General features: G+C 44.0%; 2 protein-coding genes across 3 annotated transcripts in view; both read right to left on the bottom strand.

Moving 5' to 3' along the window:
* Positions 1–282: 282 nt before the first annotated feature.
* On the bottom strand, positions 283–5,134 carry plekha3 (pleckstrin homology domain containing, family A (phosphoinositide binding specific) member 3). Its single transcript, XM_042079842.1, has 8 exons — positions 4,758–5,134; positions 4,210–4,326; positions 3,804–3,959; positions 3,140–3,276; positions 2,494–2,664; positions 1,916–1,959; positions 1,639–1,781; positions 283–1,084 (listed from the first exon to the last, which is right to left on the bottom strand). Exons 1-8 carry the CDS (start codon positions 4,795–4,797, stop codon positions 948–950), a joined length of 945 nt encoding a protein of 314 aa, XP_041935776.1. The 5' UTR covers positions 4,798–5,134; the 3' UTR covers positions 283–947.
* A 2,819-nt stretch (positions 5,135–7,953) lies between these two features.
* trappc10 (trafficking protein particle complex subunit 10) overlaps positions 7,954–17,981 on the bottom strand; it is a 28,109-nt gene continuing 18,081 nt past the window's right edge. The window contains exons 13-23 of one of the 2 annotated variants that reach the window (XM_042079801.1): positions 17,403–17,515; positions 16,239–16,876; positions 15,884–16,025; positions 15,080–15,238; positions 14,599–14,828; positions 13,558–13,658; positions 13,129–13,255; positions 12,362–12,526; positions 11,946–12,126; positions 11,488–11,682; positions 7,954–9,083 (exon numbers count right to left, since the gene is read on the bottom strand). In XM_042079801.1, coding sequence (XP_041935735.1) covers positions 8,824–9,083; positions 11,488–11,682; positions 11,946–12,126; positions 12,362–12,526; positions 13,129–13,255; positions 13,558–13,658; positions 14,599–14,828; positions 15,080–15,238; positions 15,884–16,025; positions 16,239–16,876; positions 17,403–17,515 — 2,311 coding nt within the window. In that variant the 3' untranslated portion in view covers positions 7,954–8,823. Of the gene's footprint in view, positions 9,084–11,487; positions 11,683–11,945; positions 12,127–12,361; positions 12,527–12,603; positions 12,851–13,128; positions 13,256–13,557; positions 13,659–14,598; positions 14,829–15,079; positions 15,239–15,883; positions 16,026–16,238; positions 16,877–17,402; positions 17,516–17,981 lie in introns of those variants that run through there. The other variant, XM_042079802.1, reaches the window with a different exon arrangement.

The following is a 17,981-nucleotide window of genomic DNA, read 5'->3' as shown; positions in this document are numbered from 1 at the left end:
AAGTCTTTAGTTACTTAACAGAGCCTTGAGTAAGGTAGTGATGTTCCCTACGGTTTGTCATGAAGCTCAGTTCGGAGACGATTGTTGTTTCATGATTTTGCGATGATATCTAAATGTGATTAGACAATACATTGAATTGTTTGTCAATATGCTGCACAACCCCTCTTCACACCAACTTAACCACTCATTATACATTCTTAAGATTTCCACATTAAATGACCTTTCCACCGTTTCAAGCTATTTATGTAAGCAGCATGTAGTACAGACGCAGATGTGAAAATATTTCCTTATTCCATATATTTATTGTACTCAATTTTGCACAAATCAGTACTTGTCAATAGTCAGACACATCCTTCCATGCGAAGAACTGATGTTAAGGCAAAACAGTTAGGGGATGGACACGATGTGAGCAGTGCACATTCTTCAGAACATTTTTAGAAAAAATATACAAATAAATAAAGTGAACACTCACTTACTTCCAGAAAATGGTGTGGACACTGGTGCATACCAAGTGTTTGGTTGTTGTTGTTATTATTGTTATTTTCTTACACAGAAGAGAACGAGCTTAGCTCATTGGCACAGTAACCAAAGGTTCTCTAAAGGTTTTCATTTGGATAGGCTGCCACAGAAACTGCAGATGAACATCTGCAAAAACACACTGATGAATCATGACCACATTTCTGTATCAGTCAAGACATGACTCGTGACCTAGCATTGACAATGTTTAAAAATACCTTTACGTATACAAACATTCATTTCCTTCTTTTTTTTTAAAGTGCAAATAAATGCTTGCACAGGAAATAATACTAAAGTATATTTCCTACAATACCAGTAATGCAATGCAAGCGGAGACTGCATAGCAGTATCTATTAAAGTAAAATATTTTAAAAGACAAATGACTTTTTTTGTTGTTGTTGAAAATAGAAACAAAAAAGAATGCCCAGTTTTCAGAGCGAAAGATCCGACTCTGGAGTATCCGTATCCAGGGGCGACCTTGCTGTCCGGTTTGCATTTGCACTCATTTCTTCTGGAATGCAGGGAGCAGAGTCTCCGTTGACCGTGGCTTTGGAATATGGCATCGTTCCTTGTGAGAAATGAAAAAGAAAATCGGCGTTCCAAATATCAGATGGGTACGCAAAAATGTGTACTTGCTCTTTTCATTGCAGTCTAGGTTTGAGCCTTCATATTCTTCTTTCATGAGACCCTGAGCGATTTGAAAACTTCACAACAGATATGCTGCATCAACTTCTTTTTAAAATATGTTCAAACCAATTCCAATTACATTTGTTTTTCTGCACACTAAAGCATATGGGTGGAGAGAGATATCTAGCCTCTCTATGTAACAGCATGCCAGTCTTGAACTATTTTCAAATAGTTTAAGACATTTGACTTTTGTCATTTGTCTGTAGACTTTTTGAATATCAATAGGATAATTTCACATGACTTAACAAAATCTTCCAACCCTAGGCTCTTCATAACAAACACAAAAATGAAACCACATGGAACAAATTATTTTGGAAATATACTGTATATGACAAAAAGTTTTGAAGCAGCTTTCCCTGCTAAACTAAGAGCGAAATGAGGTTGGGGATGGCAGATTTGGGCCGGATTTGGAGCGGAGCTGTCTGGGTGACTCACGGTCTGTCTCCTCTGTGCAGCTGTCGCTGAGCGCCTCTGTGTCTGAGCACGTGCGCGTGCGCCTCTGAGACGACCTCTGCGACGGCAGGATTGACAGCGGTGGAGGTGGTGGCGGCAGCCCGTCCTTTGGCAAATGGCTTGACCTTGGGAGGAGCAGACAGGCCTACTTCAAATGCCAAAATAACACAACAGCGCAGAAACGGTCTATGTGTGTGTGTGGGTGTGTATGTATGTGTGTGTGTGCCTGTCTGTTTATGTTTTTAGTGAAAACACATACCTGTCGAAACTGTAGGTGCCTGGGTGACTAATAGACCGCTTCATCTGAAAAGAGAAAATAAAAAGTAAGACCGCAGGAAACTCAAGCTTAATACTGATACATTTTGATGGTTTCAAATTATTTTTTGTCATAACTTAAATTCATCTACATTTTTTAAGCATATGATACTACGCAATCTGTTGGAAAAAAAATAAACTATAAAATAACTAAAAATATATCGTTTTGTTCACTGAAGCACAGCATTTCTATTGATTTTAATTGTAAAAATAGTATATAGTATAGTGCTTGAGTAGGACACACAAGCACACACAGGAAATACTTTTCAAATCTTAAACAACCCTGCCCCCACCTGAATGTCCTGCATAGTACCGGAGAACTTGACGCCCTGACAGAAAAAGCAGGATTGCTCTGCATGTCTAAGCATGTGGACCAGAGCATTTCTACTGATTTGAATTACTATTATAAAAAGATTATATGGTACAAGGGTCTGAGTAGGACACACAAGCTCCTGAATGGAAAATCCAGGACTGCTCTGCGTGTCTAAGCGTGTGGTGTGTGCAGTGCTGATAGAGGAGTACCCGGGCCATCTGTATGGGGGACGGAGAGACCGGAGACATCAGAGGGTCAGGCGGGGTCAGCTGGAGAAGGTCAGTCTTGAACTTGGAGTTGGCAATCTTCATACAATCCTCCAGTGTCTTTATAAACGTGTTGCACGTTGCACTCAGTAACGACGACGCTTCATTCATAGTCTAACCCAACAAAAAAAAGAAAAGAAACAGAGACATAAGCAAAAGCAAAATTAAATCAAATGAAGAAGTCTGTTAGAAATTGTCAGGGTTGTGACTAAGCAGGAAAAGAAGGGAAATAAAACTCCACTGCATGTTCGTGACGTGCATTTTCACACAACCTTGCCAGAAATATTTTTCTCTTGCTTTTTCATGTGGAGAACTGATTTCACCCCCCACTACAGGTTATAAGGCGATGAACGCTAGGAGAGGGATCCCCGTGGTCTTAAGTCTCTACAAGCTATTTAAATTAATATTCTTATCCAGCGTTAGCTTTTGCCAGAAATATCATTCTCTTGCTTGTTCATGTGGAGAACTGTTTTTTTCCCCCTAAAGGTTATAAGGCGATGAATTTTGTAAGGAGAGAGAACCTCATGGTCTTGAGTCTCTATTTAAATTAATATTCTTATCCAGAGTTTGCAGAGTTAACACTGGTCACCTCAGTGCTGGATGTTGTTTGGTCTTCATCTGGAGCCACGGACTCCTGAATGGTGTGGACCTGCTGCATCAGTAAGTCACAGTAGAGCCGCAGTTCCGACATCTTGGTTTTCAAAGACTCCGTGGTCTCTGTCAGTTCTTAACACAAATTCAAGAGGTGAAGATACTGTATGTTGAGACAAACGAGGGAAACACTCACTATTTTCTAAATTCTTCAAATGGTTAACCATGTTCATCATAGGTTTGTTTGGAAATCTCCATCCAAGGTTAATGTACTTCCTTGTTTGACTATCTAATACACTAATTGGTGTATGGGAAGTGCAGGGTGTCCCGTACATTATAAAGGTGCAGCACCAAATTATCATCAAAATCAACAAAATTGGATGAGTGTGATTAACATGTGAAAGATACACTCATTCTCTGGCCTTATGCAATAAAAAATGCTTTGTCAAAAAATAAAGAGCACCTAAACCCACTGAAACCCTAAGGCAAATCTTGGTAATGTGATTGTTGCTTTGAAGCAAACACTACATTTTGTCATTTTTACACATGAAAGAATCAAGATAATGAATTCAGGGTATATTCGTTGTGCACTGGCCAGTCTTGGGAGAAGGAAGAACAAAGTTGAAATGAGTCAACATAACAAGGAAGTTCTCTTTGCGTACCTTTTTCTTTTTTGGTTCTGATATCGAGGAGACCAGCTTTAGAGCTTCCGAGGGCAACCAACCATTTCTGTCTCTCTGCCGCATTCACAGCTTTTACATAAAAATGTTGCTCTCCTGGAATTATCAGCTCCAGTCGGGTATTTTCAGTTGGATGAACTGTTCAAGCAAAAGAGTAAACAATAACTGTTCAATTCAAAGCAGTTGAATATGAACGTTTTAAATAGGCTACTCTACTCATATGAATAAATACAATTATTTAGATTCTTTAGAATTGTATTTCTTTAAATACAATTATTTAGAAATTAGAAATTCAGCATAGGCTACTCTCTGACGCATTGGTGTGTAACAGACCTATAAGTATAGTATTGCGTTTAATATTGTTAACTTTTAACAAGGACAATGTTACCTTTAATTTCACAGACGGACATCTTTATGCTTCCTTTGCTCCCCTTGCAAACATCATCTTGAGAGTCATAATAGGAGATTATTCCGCTGTCCAAAACAAACCAGCGTGGCTGCCATCCTGCAAATTGATTTTAGCAGACAGAGATAAGACGATACCTCTCATGTAACGTTGGATTAAGTTAGGGAGTGGAATATGATACCTAGCTAGTATTCTTCAGCACGGACCACTAACGTCATGCAGAGAAAATAATAATAATCCAAGAAGTTTGATAGCGAATGGACGGCGTCAAGTCTCAAAGTTGGTTTGTATGCTAAGTCAATATAGCCTACATGATTTACATCTGATGTAGCTGCTACCGTTAGTCATGCTGGCTCCTAATTCAAAACCGAATGTTTTCACAATGTTCCACAACAAACATTTTCATAGTACTTTCTCGGAGTAACTTTTGAAGAAACAGAAATTCTGGATATATTATATGTTCATGAAGTTAACATCCTCGTTAGCTTACAGCTGGCAATGTCGTGTGACATCTAGATTGCACATCTTACCCGTCATATAATTAGTCCACTTGTAAAGCATTCCTTCCATGGTTCACAGGTTCACGACAAAATGTAACGTTAACGCAGCAAAAATAAAACCAGTGACTTAAGGCTACAGCGACACACCACAGCCAGTTTTAGCTAGCTAGCTGGCTATGACCAGCGAGCTAGCAATGTGGTTACATGTAACATAAGAATAACATATCAACATTTCTTGAGTGATCGGCATTGCTCCAGATAGTAGAAATAATCGGCAAAATAGCAGGTCGATGTATACATTTGGTTGACTTTTTCATCTTTATATTCGTTGTTCGTAGTCCAACGTTACCTGCTCCAGCTAGTTAACGTTACATCATAACAAATACCTGCCAAATTTCAGTTCCTGGAAATGCCTCGTATTTCCGCTAACATTTCCTGCCACGACTTATCAAAATAAATGTCCTTCATCTTGAAGGTTTTTTTATATTATATCTCAACAATTTTGATATTAACTTTGTTTAAACAAACATTAATGTCGTCATGAAATTATGAACTCCTTTATTCAGTAAACACACCCTAGTTCATAGCTAAGGATGTCAAAGTCAAACCTTTGTTTTCAAAAGTATTGGTAACAAATGCATTGATATGACTACTTCATCCACTGAAGAGGACTGTGAACTTTCTTTATAGGAAAATTGCAATATCTACATTATACAGTCTGGTTAGGAAATTGTAATGCAATATGTTTCAAAATGTTACAATGTATATATATCTTGTTTAGTGAATGAATTAGATATCTGTTCAGTGCTGAATGGCAATGAATGTATTCAATTAAATTCTCCCACAATGTCAAATTAAGTCCTTCCACAGTTCATAGTGAAATATCCTTAAAACACACAGAGCCTTAAAATGCATGGCTAGCATTTACAACCACACATAAACAGAACTATTCGAATCAGGACAGAGAAGCAGAACTAGTCTTCTTCATGACCTTTTGTCCACTAATGGTAAAACAAAACACCAGCCACACAATCCATCCTTTTAAAACATAAGTATATTTTCAATTGTGTAATGCGTACATATTCTTTTCATTTAAATAATTACTCTAAATACAATCTGTGGTGCTGGATGCTAATGGAGTAATGTACAAACAAAAAAGTGAAAAATTGTCATTGGAACCCTTAAAGAATCACATGACTAAAGCAGAGGTCCTGTTTTAGTGTGAAAGTCACAAAGGCTAAGATTCCCATCCAGCCTCTAGTTGCTGAATAATTTAATTACCTACAGTCTATAAAAAAAAAGAAAAGCATGAAAAAAAATATTTTCAAAATAAATAGAGGGTAGAATCAGATGCATTACACAGAGCACAGAGCAACAAGCACAGGCAAAAGCAGTCTTCAAATTTTATGCAATGCACCCACCAACATTTCAGACTGAGAACAGACACACTTCAATAAAGACAATCAATCAAACAAACAAACAAAAAGTGCACCAACTTCCTCTGAGTCCTTCTTTCACTACACTGGAGACAGCGACACCTGAAGCCATCATGATAAGAACAGAGCAGCTTCTGACCTCTCCAAGCCTCAACACACCTATGGATGGGTGAACTGACAAGGCCCTTTCCACCAGTATTATACTGTATCCACAGACACTGTCCAGTTTTAATTTCAATAGATCAAGTCTGCATTTGGAACATCCATGCATTCACTACAAATTGCACTATATACATGTAGTGAATAATAATTCACTATACACTGTACCATGTAGTGAATAGTTGGATATTCCGAATGCAAACCACATTACCTAGAATTACTTGTGTCTCTGTGCATCAAACATCTTCAGTAGGTCAAGACCATTGATACTATCCTGACACCCCCTCAACAGCTGCAGCTGTTGACGAGAGACAGCCAAGTGAGGCGTTACTCTGTTAACAGATTCTGCCATACAGTAGATTCCACAGAGCTGCTGTCTTCAGTGGGGCTGCACAATCACCTAGGAAGAGGTAGCCCCACATGTTCCAAAGGAATATGACCAATGCACTCTCCAGATGGATGGGGTAGTCCTACATGCTCTGCCTCAGGCCCCAAAAAGCCCTCATAGGCTCCCATGATTAATACGGTCAGTGACATTTTTCTCTGTAGTATCCGAGACTGGCATCAAACTATTGGCTAAGTGGTCTGCAACCACACCAGTGTGTAGGGGCGGCAGCACATCACCACAAATTAGCATCACGTTCACGCACGCACACACACACACGCACGCACGCACGCACGCACACACACACACACACACACACACACGACAGGATTGTCCTCAACAACCTTGTCAAAAAAAATCCAAATAATAATAATAAAAAACTAACACTGAAACGTGTTTGTGGTTACCATGCTCCACTCCCTGTCACCCAGGCTTTGTTGCCATGGGGATCCGACAAAATCCTGACACGCGCCAGAGAAATGTGATCGCCCGCACTTCGGGGGACATCAGACGACTGAATGATCGACGCCGACGACAGACAAGCCGCAAGGAAGTTGACGAAGAAAGTAAATGCTTTTTGACTGCATCTGTACATGCTCCAAGGTTCTTTCACAAAGAAAAAGTGCTCGACATTTCTGAACCAGAGCAAATGAGAAAAAAATGATAAGGCAAATATAATCGTTCCCAAAAAAAAAAAAAAAAAAAAACACACAAAAAAAAGGCTGGATAGAGTTTCGCTTTTAAGTAGTTTGATTATGTGACTCTCACACTCAGCACTGACAAAAACAAAAGAAGTAGGATATTCTGTTTATGTCCTGCTTTAAAACTGTATAGTTGTTCTTTTTTGGGTGCAGCCTATACAGTGATTTCTTTTCTCCTTAAATAATATCTATGTATTAACAGTATTTACAGAGGCCTGAAGATGGCACTATGGCTGCAGGAAGGAGAGAGCAGTCGTTGTGAGTGTGAGAGCAGCTGACGTGCCTCAGAGACCCCCCCCCCCCCCCCCCCAGCACACACATACACACACACACAGCGCACACGCACACACCTGTGCATCCAGCAACACACTCATACACAATACACAGTGATAACCCACACACCCACCCACACACGTAACACAGAAACACTGAGAAGTACAATGGAGCAGCAGCACTCGACAGGACAATAATCAGCAGGACTGACAAGCTCGGCGCTTTCCCCCCCCCCCCCCCCCCCCTCAACTATTTCTCCTTCCATCTTTTTTTTCCCTTTCTCCTCCTCAGCCCATCCTCCCCCCCCCACCCCCACCATTCTTCGCTGGTGGTCATGAGTCACGTGTGCGAAGACAGATGCACACAGCCCGCGAAGCTTTTACATGCGCAAAACACAGCAACGCAGTCCCACTGCCCTCCCTGACAATCTAATGACCGAGTTAATGTCTGTCTGTGTGTATGTGTGTGTGTCTGACGCCACATGTAAGTGTGTCTGTCTCCATATGTAAGCGTGTGTGTGTGTGTGTGTATAGATGCAGCTGTTCCCATTTGAAGAGTCAGGGTAACAGGAGGACAGAGGACATGAGTCAGAATGTTTAGAGGAAAGAGGAAGGTTGAAGCACTCTTGTGACCCAAGTTCTTTTGCTATGTTCAAGAAAAGAAGGAAGAGAGAGAGAAAGAGAAAGAGAGAGAGAGAGAGAGAGAGAGAGAGAGAGAGAGAATAAGTCAGGGAAGGGAGTGGGGTAAACTTAAACTGAAGTGCTTTTAGGAGAAAAGAGCAGAATGACCTTGAGACAGTGAATGAATTCTCAGGCTCAGACCCAAAAGTTTGTGTTTCCGTTTAGATTTTTTTTTTTTCCTTCCTGTCTGGCAGTCAAGAGAAAATGGAGACGAAGGGGGGGGGGGGGGGAAGTGAGATGGGGTGGCGTCAGCTCCTGAACACCCCTCTCCCCTTATCAGTACCTCTCCACAACACAAAACGTGGAGGAGCACAGTACGCATGGTCCTCCTAGGTTTGCCCACGCCTTGAAGAGGGTGGTGGGTGGTGGTGGGGGAGGGGGGGTCTCATTGTGGAGCTTCAGATCAGGGGAGAGGGGCGCACGAAGCAGGGACGGGCCCCGAGGTCACCGACCACACAGGGGTCATGTGGCGTTGACCTCCAGGATGTGATCGTCAGTGGCCGGGAGCACCAGAACCTGTCGGCCCTGGCTGCCGTTGAAGACCTGGCCGGGACTGAAGGGCTCCAAGCGGGGCATGGGGAGGCCCCGGGGGGTTGGGGGCAGCGGCTGGTCGGTGCTGCCCAGGGAGTGGATGCTCCCGCGGCTGCGCAGGCTGGCCGTGTCGGCCTGGTCCTCCAGGCCCTTGTCCAGCAGGGAGAGGTTGTCGTTCTCCAGGCAGCTGTCTGCATCGGGTAGGGGGTAGAGATGAGTGTTAATGTGCATGTCCACAAATGTGGCTATATGTACGTACATGATATGCAGGTCTAAATTAATAAGAGACAGTGAGTTTGAGAGAGTGTGTGTGTGTGTGTGTGTGTGTGTGTGTGTGTGTGTGCGCGCATGTGTGAGAGAGAGAGGGTAATATGTAAAGAAAAATAACAGAAACCCAAACTATGACGTATTGGAATGAGAAAAGATGCCATCAATCCCGTCTCATCTGAGAGAGCTAAAGAAACTAACTTCCATTTGTGTCAAGCGCTCACTGAACAGCCTTGAGAGAGATTTCCAGGTCAATGAATTGCAGTTCTCATCTACAGTAACAGGATACAAATGGAACTAGCACTGAACTGATCCAACTGGTGCACTGCATGAACCATGAAGTATTTTATAATAACCAATCTCATCTCCATAAGAAACCACTAGGCAGGACAAAAAAGCATAGGAGCACTGGTCATGTAATCAACATTCATGGTCAACTGACCAACAGCAGTAGGGCCCTGTTATGTATGAGAAATGATACAAGTATTACACCACAGTCATGGTCATGGTGTGGTCAAACCACATTGGCCAGTCTGTATGGCTGCCAGCACACTGTCTCTGGATACCCATCAGGCTTGTGTAAAATTCCAGAATTGAATTGAAACTGGCTCTTAAATTCCAGTTCAATTCTTGATTTTCACTTGCATTTCAATTGAGGTAGCAAACAGGAAGCAGAATTGCAATTCGAATTGTGCACAACCCTGATCCCCATACCCTTCCATGTTTAAAAAAAAAAAAAGAAGACTGATACAAACAACCTCTATAAACAGTAATTAGAGAAGAAAATGTAAAATTGACTTCCCAAAATATATATTCCCAAAAATATATAAAACGTTTAAATGTTTTTCTCTGGTCTCTAGTCCATGGTCAGCTGCTTCTTCGACAGTCTCCTCTTTAGAATGAGTACTGAATCTTTTTCCACTGTCAGTTTACCTCTGATTCGATAACACTCCTTGAGTCTACGTCTGATTGGATAATATTCCTTAAGTCTACCTGGGGCAGCCGTGGCTTACTGGTTAGGGCTTCAGACTTGTAACCGGAGGGTTGCCGGTTCGAACCCCGACTAGTAGGAACGGGCACCTAACCCCTCACTGCTCCCCGAGCGCCGCTGTAGCAGGCAGCTCACTGCGTCGCGATTAGTGCTTCACCTCACTGTGTGTTCACTGTGTGCTGACTATGTTTCACTAATTCACGGATTGGGATAAATGCAGAGACCATCAAAAGAGTATACTGTATATACATACTTATACTGCTGTGCTCCAACCAACTACCCGCCTTAGATTATTTCTCCTCTGACCGGCACAAATCTCTTAAGGCCAATACCCACTGACGGCGTCAGGTGAAGCCAAAGTTTAGAACTCCATTATTTTTAACGGAGTAAAGACCACTGGCAGCGTCTGATGCGCATCAACGCCAACGTTTAGAAAATTGTTCTATCTCCTGAGCGTCAAATCCATAGACGGGAATGTCACCGTCAGTAGGCGTCGGCCTTTTAAAGGAGAATTCCGGTGTGATATTGACCTAAAGTGTATCGAAACATGATACCGAGTGTGAACGTATGTCTCATAGCCCATCTCGGCTTGTCCCCTGCACTCCAAAATCTGGACAAGTCGAGATGGGCTATGAGACATACGTTCACACTCGGCATCATGTTTCAATACACTTTAGGTCAATATCACACCGGAATTCTCCTTTAACCTATTTTCATATCAAAAAGGTGAGTCTCACCTAAAAGGTGAGGAATTTGCATCTATACCTACTCCGAGTTGCTGGGTCTGAATGTCATACAATGTTCCGAGCTATCAGGCTCAGATCCAGACACATTACCGGTACCTACAATTATTTCTCCATGTAGTCCAAGACAAGAGGAACATTCCATTGCCTGAAAAGAGCTATGAAGAAACTTAAAGTGTTCATTTGCAAACAGAGATATCACCATTTTTATAACATATACATAAATCATGCTTTTTTATTGTACACTCCAGGTATCAATCAAATTGCAGTTGGATTGTTTAAGTTAAGTAAATTGAAGCAAAACAATCAAATTGCAGTTGAATTCATATCACCTGGAATGCACAACAAACAATAATGAAATTTCAAAATAATTCTGTAAAATGGAGGTTATCCTGGTGTGCTCAATTCCCCTGGTGTGTGTGTATTCACAATCCATGGATGGGTCAAACGCATAAAAGAAAAACCAGTGTGTGTGTGTGTGTGTGTGTGTGTGTGTGTGTGTGCACATGTTATCACACTGGCCACTGAGACATGATCCACATTTCCTTTAGCATGAGGTGCATGGGCCAGCTGGCATGTGGGGGCTGCACCCACCTGTGTCAGGCTGGATGGCAGGGGTGGCACTGTGTGGCAGGTACTTGAGGAGCTTGATGCTGGGGAAGGGCAGGTGGCCGGCGAACAGGGGCATCACCTCCATCTGCACCCGGTGGGTGGCACTGGCTGCCACGGGCATCGACACCACGCCCGAGCTCTTACCGCAAACTGCCCAGTTGCTACTGTTGTCCACAACTGTATGCAGGCACACACACACAGAAACAAAAGCAAAAAAAAAACACATTTTTCTTGTATATCAAACTTTTTTTCCCCATTACGAAATGCTTCAGCTATAAACAGTCAGTGTCTCAAAACATTAGCCTTGATGATGACAGAGACATGTGGTCAAATAGACATTAAAATGTTATAGAAAGAGAAAAGGGTCAGCAGCAGCTTGTCCAACCCTGTTTATCTTTCTCCTTTCAGATCAGAAGTAAAGCATCCACATGCTTACATACCCTCATACATGAGATTGGTGGTCCGCAGTCCTTCGCTCTCAGTGGACTCCTCGTCCTCCCGCTCCGAGTCGCTGGGTTCAGTCAGGCGTGTGATTGAGACCTCCAGCCCACAGAGGGTGCCGGTGCGACACTGCTCTTCCCCATCCGCGGGCCGGATCTCAGCCCTCAGACAGTACAGAGTCTGAGGAGCACAATACACCAGGTCATCATAACATAAACATAAAGTAACGCACAGGGAGAATGGTTCCCTACAGTGTGATACAAATACACAACTTATTGGTTTCATATTTCACATTAAACAGCTTTTAAGGGACTCAGTGACAAACAAAAGACTGATTGTGTTGTTTCATAAAAGAAAGTTGATTGTGTTTCATAAAAGTGTGTGTGTCTGTGTCTGTGTGTGTGTGAGAACTCACGGACACCCTCTCCAGCTGGAAGTCGTAGCAGTAGGGCTTGAACTCGGCGTCGGCCGGCTCGGTGGGGGAGAAGCTGGCGGCGAAGCTGAACTGGAGACAGGCGGGCGGCTCCACGGCCCATTTGGCCTCCCACAGGCAGAACACACACTGCTTACTGTGCACCAGCTACAGGGGGGGCAGAACACACACTGCTTACTGTACACCAGCTACAGAACACACACTGCATACTGTACACCAGCTACAGAACACACACTGCTTACTGTACACCAGCTACAGAACACACACTGCTTACACCAGCTACAGGGGGGTAGAACACACACTGCTTACTGTACACCAGCTACAGAACACACACTGCATACTGTACACCAGCTACAGGGGGTTAGAACACACACTGCATACTGTACACCAGCTACAGGGGGGTAGAACACACACTGCTTACTGTACACCAGCTACAGGGGGGCAGAACACACACTGCTTACTGTACACCAGCTACGGTGGGGCAAAAGAGGGAGATGGACACAACATGTACCAACTGAGGATGATCTGAAGAGTGCGAGCGACACTTCGGGAAGGTAAACTTAAATATGAACCACAGCATTTTATGATTGGGATGTTTGATGATTGGTCCTCTTTTGTCCATTTATCTTCTGGTTATTTTGTTGCATGTGTTCCTTGACTTTGGTTTCTGTTCCATGACTTCTGACTTCTGTTCTGTTTCTTTTTGTTATGCCATCTAAACATTTATATGTGTGTGTGTGTGTACTCACCTGCTCAGCTTTAGCATTGAGGGAGTGCAGCTCCAGTGATGAGTTCTGTTGCCGCTGCGTTAGGCTGGGGTCAGTCAGCCGGAAGTTTGTGTCCGACACATTCTGCAGGCACACCTGGATGTACTTCCTGTGGGTAGAATCAAGAGCACGAGGTTACATTCGCTCAAACAGCCTCCTTTTCATATGCATCTATAAATCATACTTATTACATACATGTAACATCCTAAACATTTTAGATTTTTTGTAAAATTGTAATCCTAAAAAATAACTAATTTATGCAGTAGGCCTGCTTTATCTCATTTAAACAGCATATGCACATGTGAATGGGATTAATACATGTGCAGTAAATACAAGTGGAAAGCACAATACCTACTATTCAGAAGCATTTCGGTGCAGGAAGTATGTGTAGTGTTGTGTGCCTGTCCTTACCTCTTCCCTGCCGAGAGCAGGGAGTGCTTGGCCTTGAAGGGGATGTAGAAGGTCAGTGAGATAAGAGTTGAGTAGATGGACCAGGGACAGTCTATGGACACCTGTGAACCGAAATTACATGTTACACACACACACATACATATATATATATATATATCTTCATATACACACCAGGCTAGTTCAGGCACTCTTTCAATATCGATCAATATGTACTAAATAAAGCTCTGGAAATGAGCCCACTGCACATTTTTCTGATTCTGACGGTTGCCGAGTGACATTCAAATGAGTTGACTGTCATATTCAAGATTAAGAGACCACTGCAAATTTGAATATGACCAACTCAACTCAACTCATTCAAATGTCACTTAGCAACTGTAGGAAGACATCAGAAAAATGTGCAGTGGTCTTTTCATTTTTCCAGAGCTGTATATGTAATGTAAAGCAAAGCCCCTCAGATAATCCTAAAGGGATTTACTTAACTTAATCTAAAACAGTTGCAGCTATACAAGGCTGACAGTGAACACCAAGGGAGGCTAAACTTCAGAACAGGATTTCACATTTTCTTTCTACACTTTAAAGCAGCACTATTATTGTAGTCTAGAGCTAGCGAGGTAACTTCCTGTAAGGCAAGCAAACCCTTGCAAACACTGACCAGAGTCATATTGCCACGGCTGGAAGGGTTGCCAATATGCTAACTGGTGGCTTTTCACAATAGTCAGTAATCTCATGCTGTTAAAGGTTTTCTTCCATGTCTGCATTGTGTTTCTACCTAGAACACAGGACTGCACTGCATAGTAGGAACAACATCTGCGTTTATCTATTCTTCACGTGACATAATACACCATCAAAATGAATGTGAAGATGACGTCCAAACTAGCTGTATGATAACAAAAAAATTCAATCATTGCATAGTGTTGCTTTAACACCATCAAACAATGTCCTCAAGAAATGACCATGATGAAGGCAAACGCCCACTGGCGGGCGACATTCGCGTCTATGGATTCGATGCTCGTCAGGCATTGCCACTGAAGCTTTGCACACCTTCTGGTCCACAGCGGCCATGCCACTGTTGTAGCGGGTGCGGCTCTTGGTCCGGTGGCGGACCTCGCCGTTGGTAAGGCGCTCGGTCTCCAGGCGCGCTGGTGACGCTGGGATGTGGCACAGCACGTCCAGCTGGAAGTCCAGCGTGTGGTAGGGAGGGGTGGGCGGCAGGGAGATGCTGGTCACTTTCTCGCTAGAGTGGATGGACAAAGCGCTCTCTCCAACCAGCTCTGAAGGAGGGAGGGAAGGACAGAGTGAGAGAACAAAAGAAGGTGTTGGTTAAGTAACAGTATTTCTCTCGTATAATTTTGCAGATGAGTGTCTGTTTGGTCCTTTGGTGTATAGGTAATAGTGCGTGCGTGCGTGCGCGCGTGTGTGCGCATGCGCATCTGGGTCTATGTGGTTGTATGTGTTGGTGTGTGTTTATATATGAGTGTGTGTGTGTGTGTATTTGTGTGTGTGTACACATTTATCGTCTCACCTCCTGTACTGGACACAATTCTTGCCGTGCAGGAGTTTGTGTGCAGTATGGGCATGGAGTCTGTGTTGCTAAGCTGCAGGGCATCACCCTTTTTCACCGTGTAGTGTCCTGTTACTATGGTGAACTTGACCTTCTGAGGAAGCCCTGCCAACAGGTTGTCTAGGAAACAAAGTACTGATTCACCCCTTGAGCCATTTCTGGATTAGAAGCCATTCATTTGAACAGATTGCAGTGACAAATTCAGACATATTCAAACAGAATAAAGATCAGACAGACAGACATAACACTTGGCAGAGAGGATTACAAAAACACAGACAGAAGGACAAACTTAGACAGACAGAGGTTCTCAGGAGAGTCCGAGGAGAGACCAAGGAGAGACGGTCTGTCAGAGAGAGGTAGACACCGAGGTAGAGAGAGAAACACAGGCATGAAAGAGAAGAGGAAAAGAGACAGACGACAAAGAGGGAGCCAGAGAGAGTGATAGAGAGAGAGAGAGAGAGAGAGAGAGAAAGAGAGAGAGAGAGGCAGTCAGACAGACAAACAAACAGACAGACAGACAGACAAACAGAGTCAGCCAAAGAGAGCGACAGAGAGAGAGAGAGAGAGAAAGAGCGACAGAGAGAAAGAGAGAGTGACAGAGAGAGAGAGAGAGAGGCAGTCAGACAGTCAGAGAGAGACAAACAAACAGACAGACAGACAAACAAAGTCAGCCAAAGAGAGCGACAGAGAGAGAGAAAGAGAGAGAGAAAGAGAGAGAGTGACAGAGAGAGAGAGAGAGACAGACAGACAGACAGACTGACCGACCTGTGAGGGGCTCAATGGTGAGCTGGGGCTCCTGGGAGTAGACCTCATACTGCACTGTGGGGTAGATGTGCGGCAGCACAAACTGCACCCGCCCCACTGTCGCACACAACTGCCTCAGCGTATATGCACCCGGCTTCTGACTCTGAGGAGAGGAGGGATAGAGGGAGGGAGGGAGGGAGGGAGGGAGGGAGGAATGCAAAAGGAAAGGGGAAGAGAAAGAAAGGGATTATGTCAGAAAACAGGGATAGAGAAAAACCAAAAGGAAGAGGGGGACTGTAAGCATTATAAATGCTGAATCATTTTGAATCAATATGTCAGAAATGTAATCAGAAGTGTGGTCATAAAATGCCCTTACTGGAGCAGTAAAAGGGATGCTGTTGTTGCCAGGCAACAGCGTCACATCGTGAGTCTTCAGCATCTGGGTGCTGTCTTCGATGGCAACAGCTGCGGTACCCGTCAAAGCCACGGAGATGCCACCAGCGCTGGGCGTGTCCAGGGAGGTGGCACTGTCGTGTCGCCGCAGCATCAGGTGCACATTCTTGCACACCACGCCGGTGGTGTTGAGCGTGTTGTCCGACGGGCTCCGGTCGTGGATCTCGTACAGCTCCAGTGCGGAGGCGGCCGCCGAGCCCCCCCCTCCGAGCCCCCCTGGCCCGGCCCCTGACAGCCCCCCTCCGGCGGGACTGACCGCCGAGAACACCACTGTCCCATCCGGGCTCACCCCGCTGGACACCATGCCACTCGTGCCCGTCCCCGTGCCCGGGTTGCGACGCTGGGGCGTGGAGAGGGCCGCGGGCCCCCTCTGCCCGGGTTGCTCCAAGCTGAAGTGGACACTGACGGCCAGCTGCTCCAGCCGCACAGCCACCGGCATCAGGCTGCACATGCGCAGCTCCAGCTGCAGGGCGGCGCCAACGTGCACGCTGGGACAGGCTGGCTGGAAGCGCAGCTCGCGCAGCTGTGCAAACGCCGCCATGCTCAGGGCCACCTTCTGATCTGCTGACACCACAACCATGGAGAGAGAAGAGACATGCAGTCTATGTTTATGGTTTTTGGCAGACGCTTTTTGTCTAAAGCGACTTACAATATATGAACACCACATTAGTTAAAAAGAATAGCTTCAAATACATAATAGAATATAAACAAACAAAAGAAGGGATATGGAGACAAGTAGGGAGAAAGAAGGAGAAGAATGTGGATGAACTGATGAGATAATAACATGCATCAGTGATGGACAGAAAGAAGAAAGAGGAGAAGAAATGAAAGGAACAAATTGTCAGGGAAAACAGGAAGCCAGCGCAACAACAGATGAAAGAGAGACAAAGCAAGGCAACATGATCAAATGAGAGGGAGGAGAGAGAACAAGCTTAGCAGAGTTCCTGGGTGTCAATCAGCACACACAGAAGTGTAAGAATGGAAATAGATCTCATTCGTTGCGCAATCTATTGGCTTCAGATTAAAGAAAAGCATCTTCTTGCTTCGGATTAAATCAAAGTATTCTCGGCCCATCTGCCCAACTCACCCTGGCTCTGGCTGCTCTGGTTGGCATAGTTCAGGATCTCCTGGCAGAAGTGCTTACGCTCCTCATCCGTTAGGTTGGCGTCACTCGCCAGCAGGGCACTCGTCTGGAGATATCTGGCACAGACGGTTAAGGACCCAAACAGGGAACACTGACAGTGATTGTGACAGTGAGAGTGCTTACACTGGATCTTCCTAAGAGACAGACCGTTATGAATGGTGACAACCAAGCTGCCCCAACATCTGCACAATAATCATGTTACATTTTATGTTTTGATTGATTTATTTATTTTTATTTATTTTTTTTTGGGGGGGGGGGGGGGGGGGGGGGGTAAAGCTTAAATTGGATATATCAGTCACTTTCTATAGTTTGTGTATGTGGGCTATAAAGTCTTTTTTTAACAGCCTTTATAGGATGGTGCCATTTGCAGGGGGATTAGTGGATGTAATATAACACTACTTTTCTACCGCCCAGAGCTCTGGCCAAGACCAAAATACATCGCGTCAGATGTAGGAAAGATCTAGAACAGCACAGAGCAGTACTGCGCTGGTGTAAAGCATGTTAAGAGTTAAAAACAGATTG

This window comes from Alosa sapidissima, chromosome 23 (genome assembly GCF_018492685.1).
Source record: "Alosa sapidissima isolate fAloSap1 chromosome 23, fAloSap1.pri, whole genome shotgun sequence".
In the NCBI taxonomy this organism is placed as follows: domain Eukaryota; kingdom Metazoa; phylum Chordata; class Actinopteri; order Clupeiformes; family Clupeidae; genus Alosa; species Alosa sapidissima.
The sequence above is the reverse complement of the archived record's forward strand: the minus strand, read 5'-3'. Positions and strand labels throughout refer to the sequence as shown.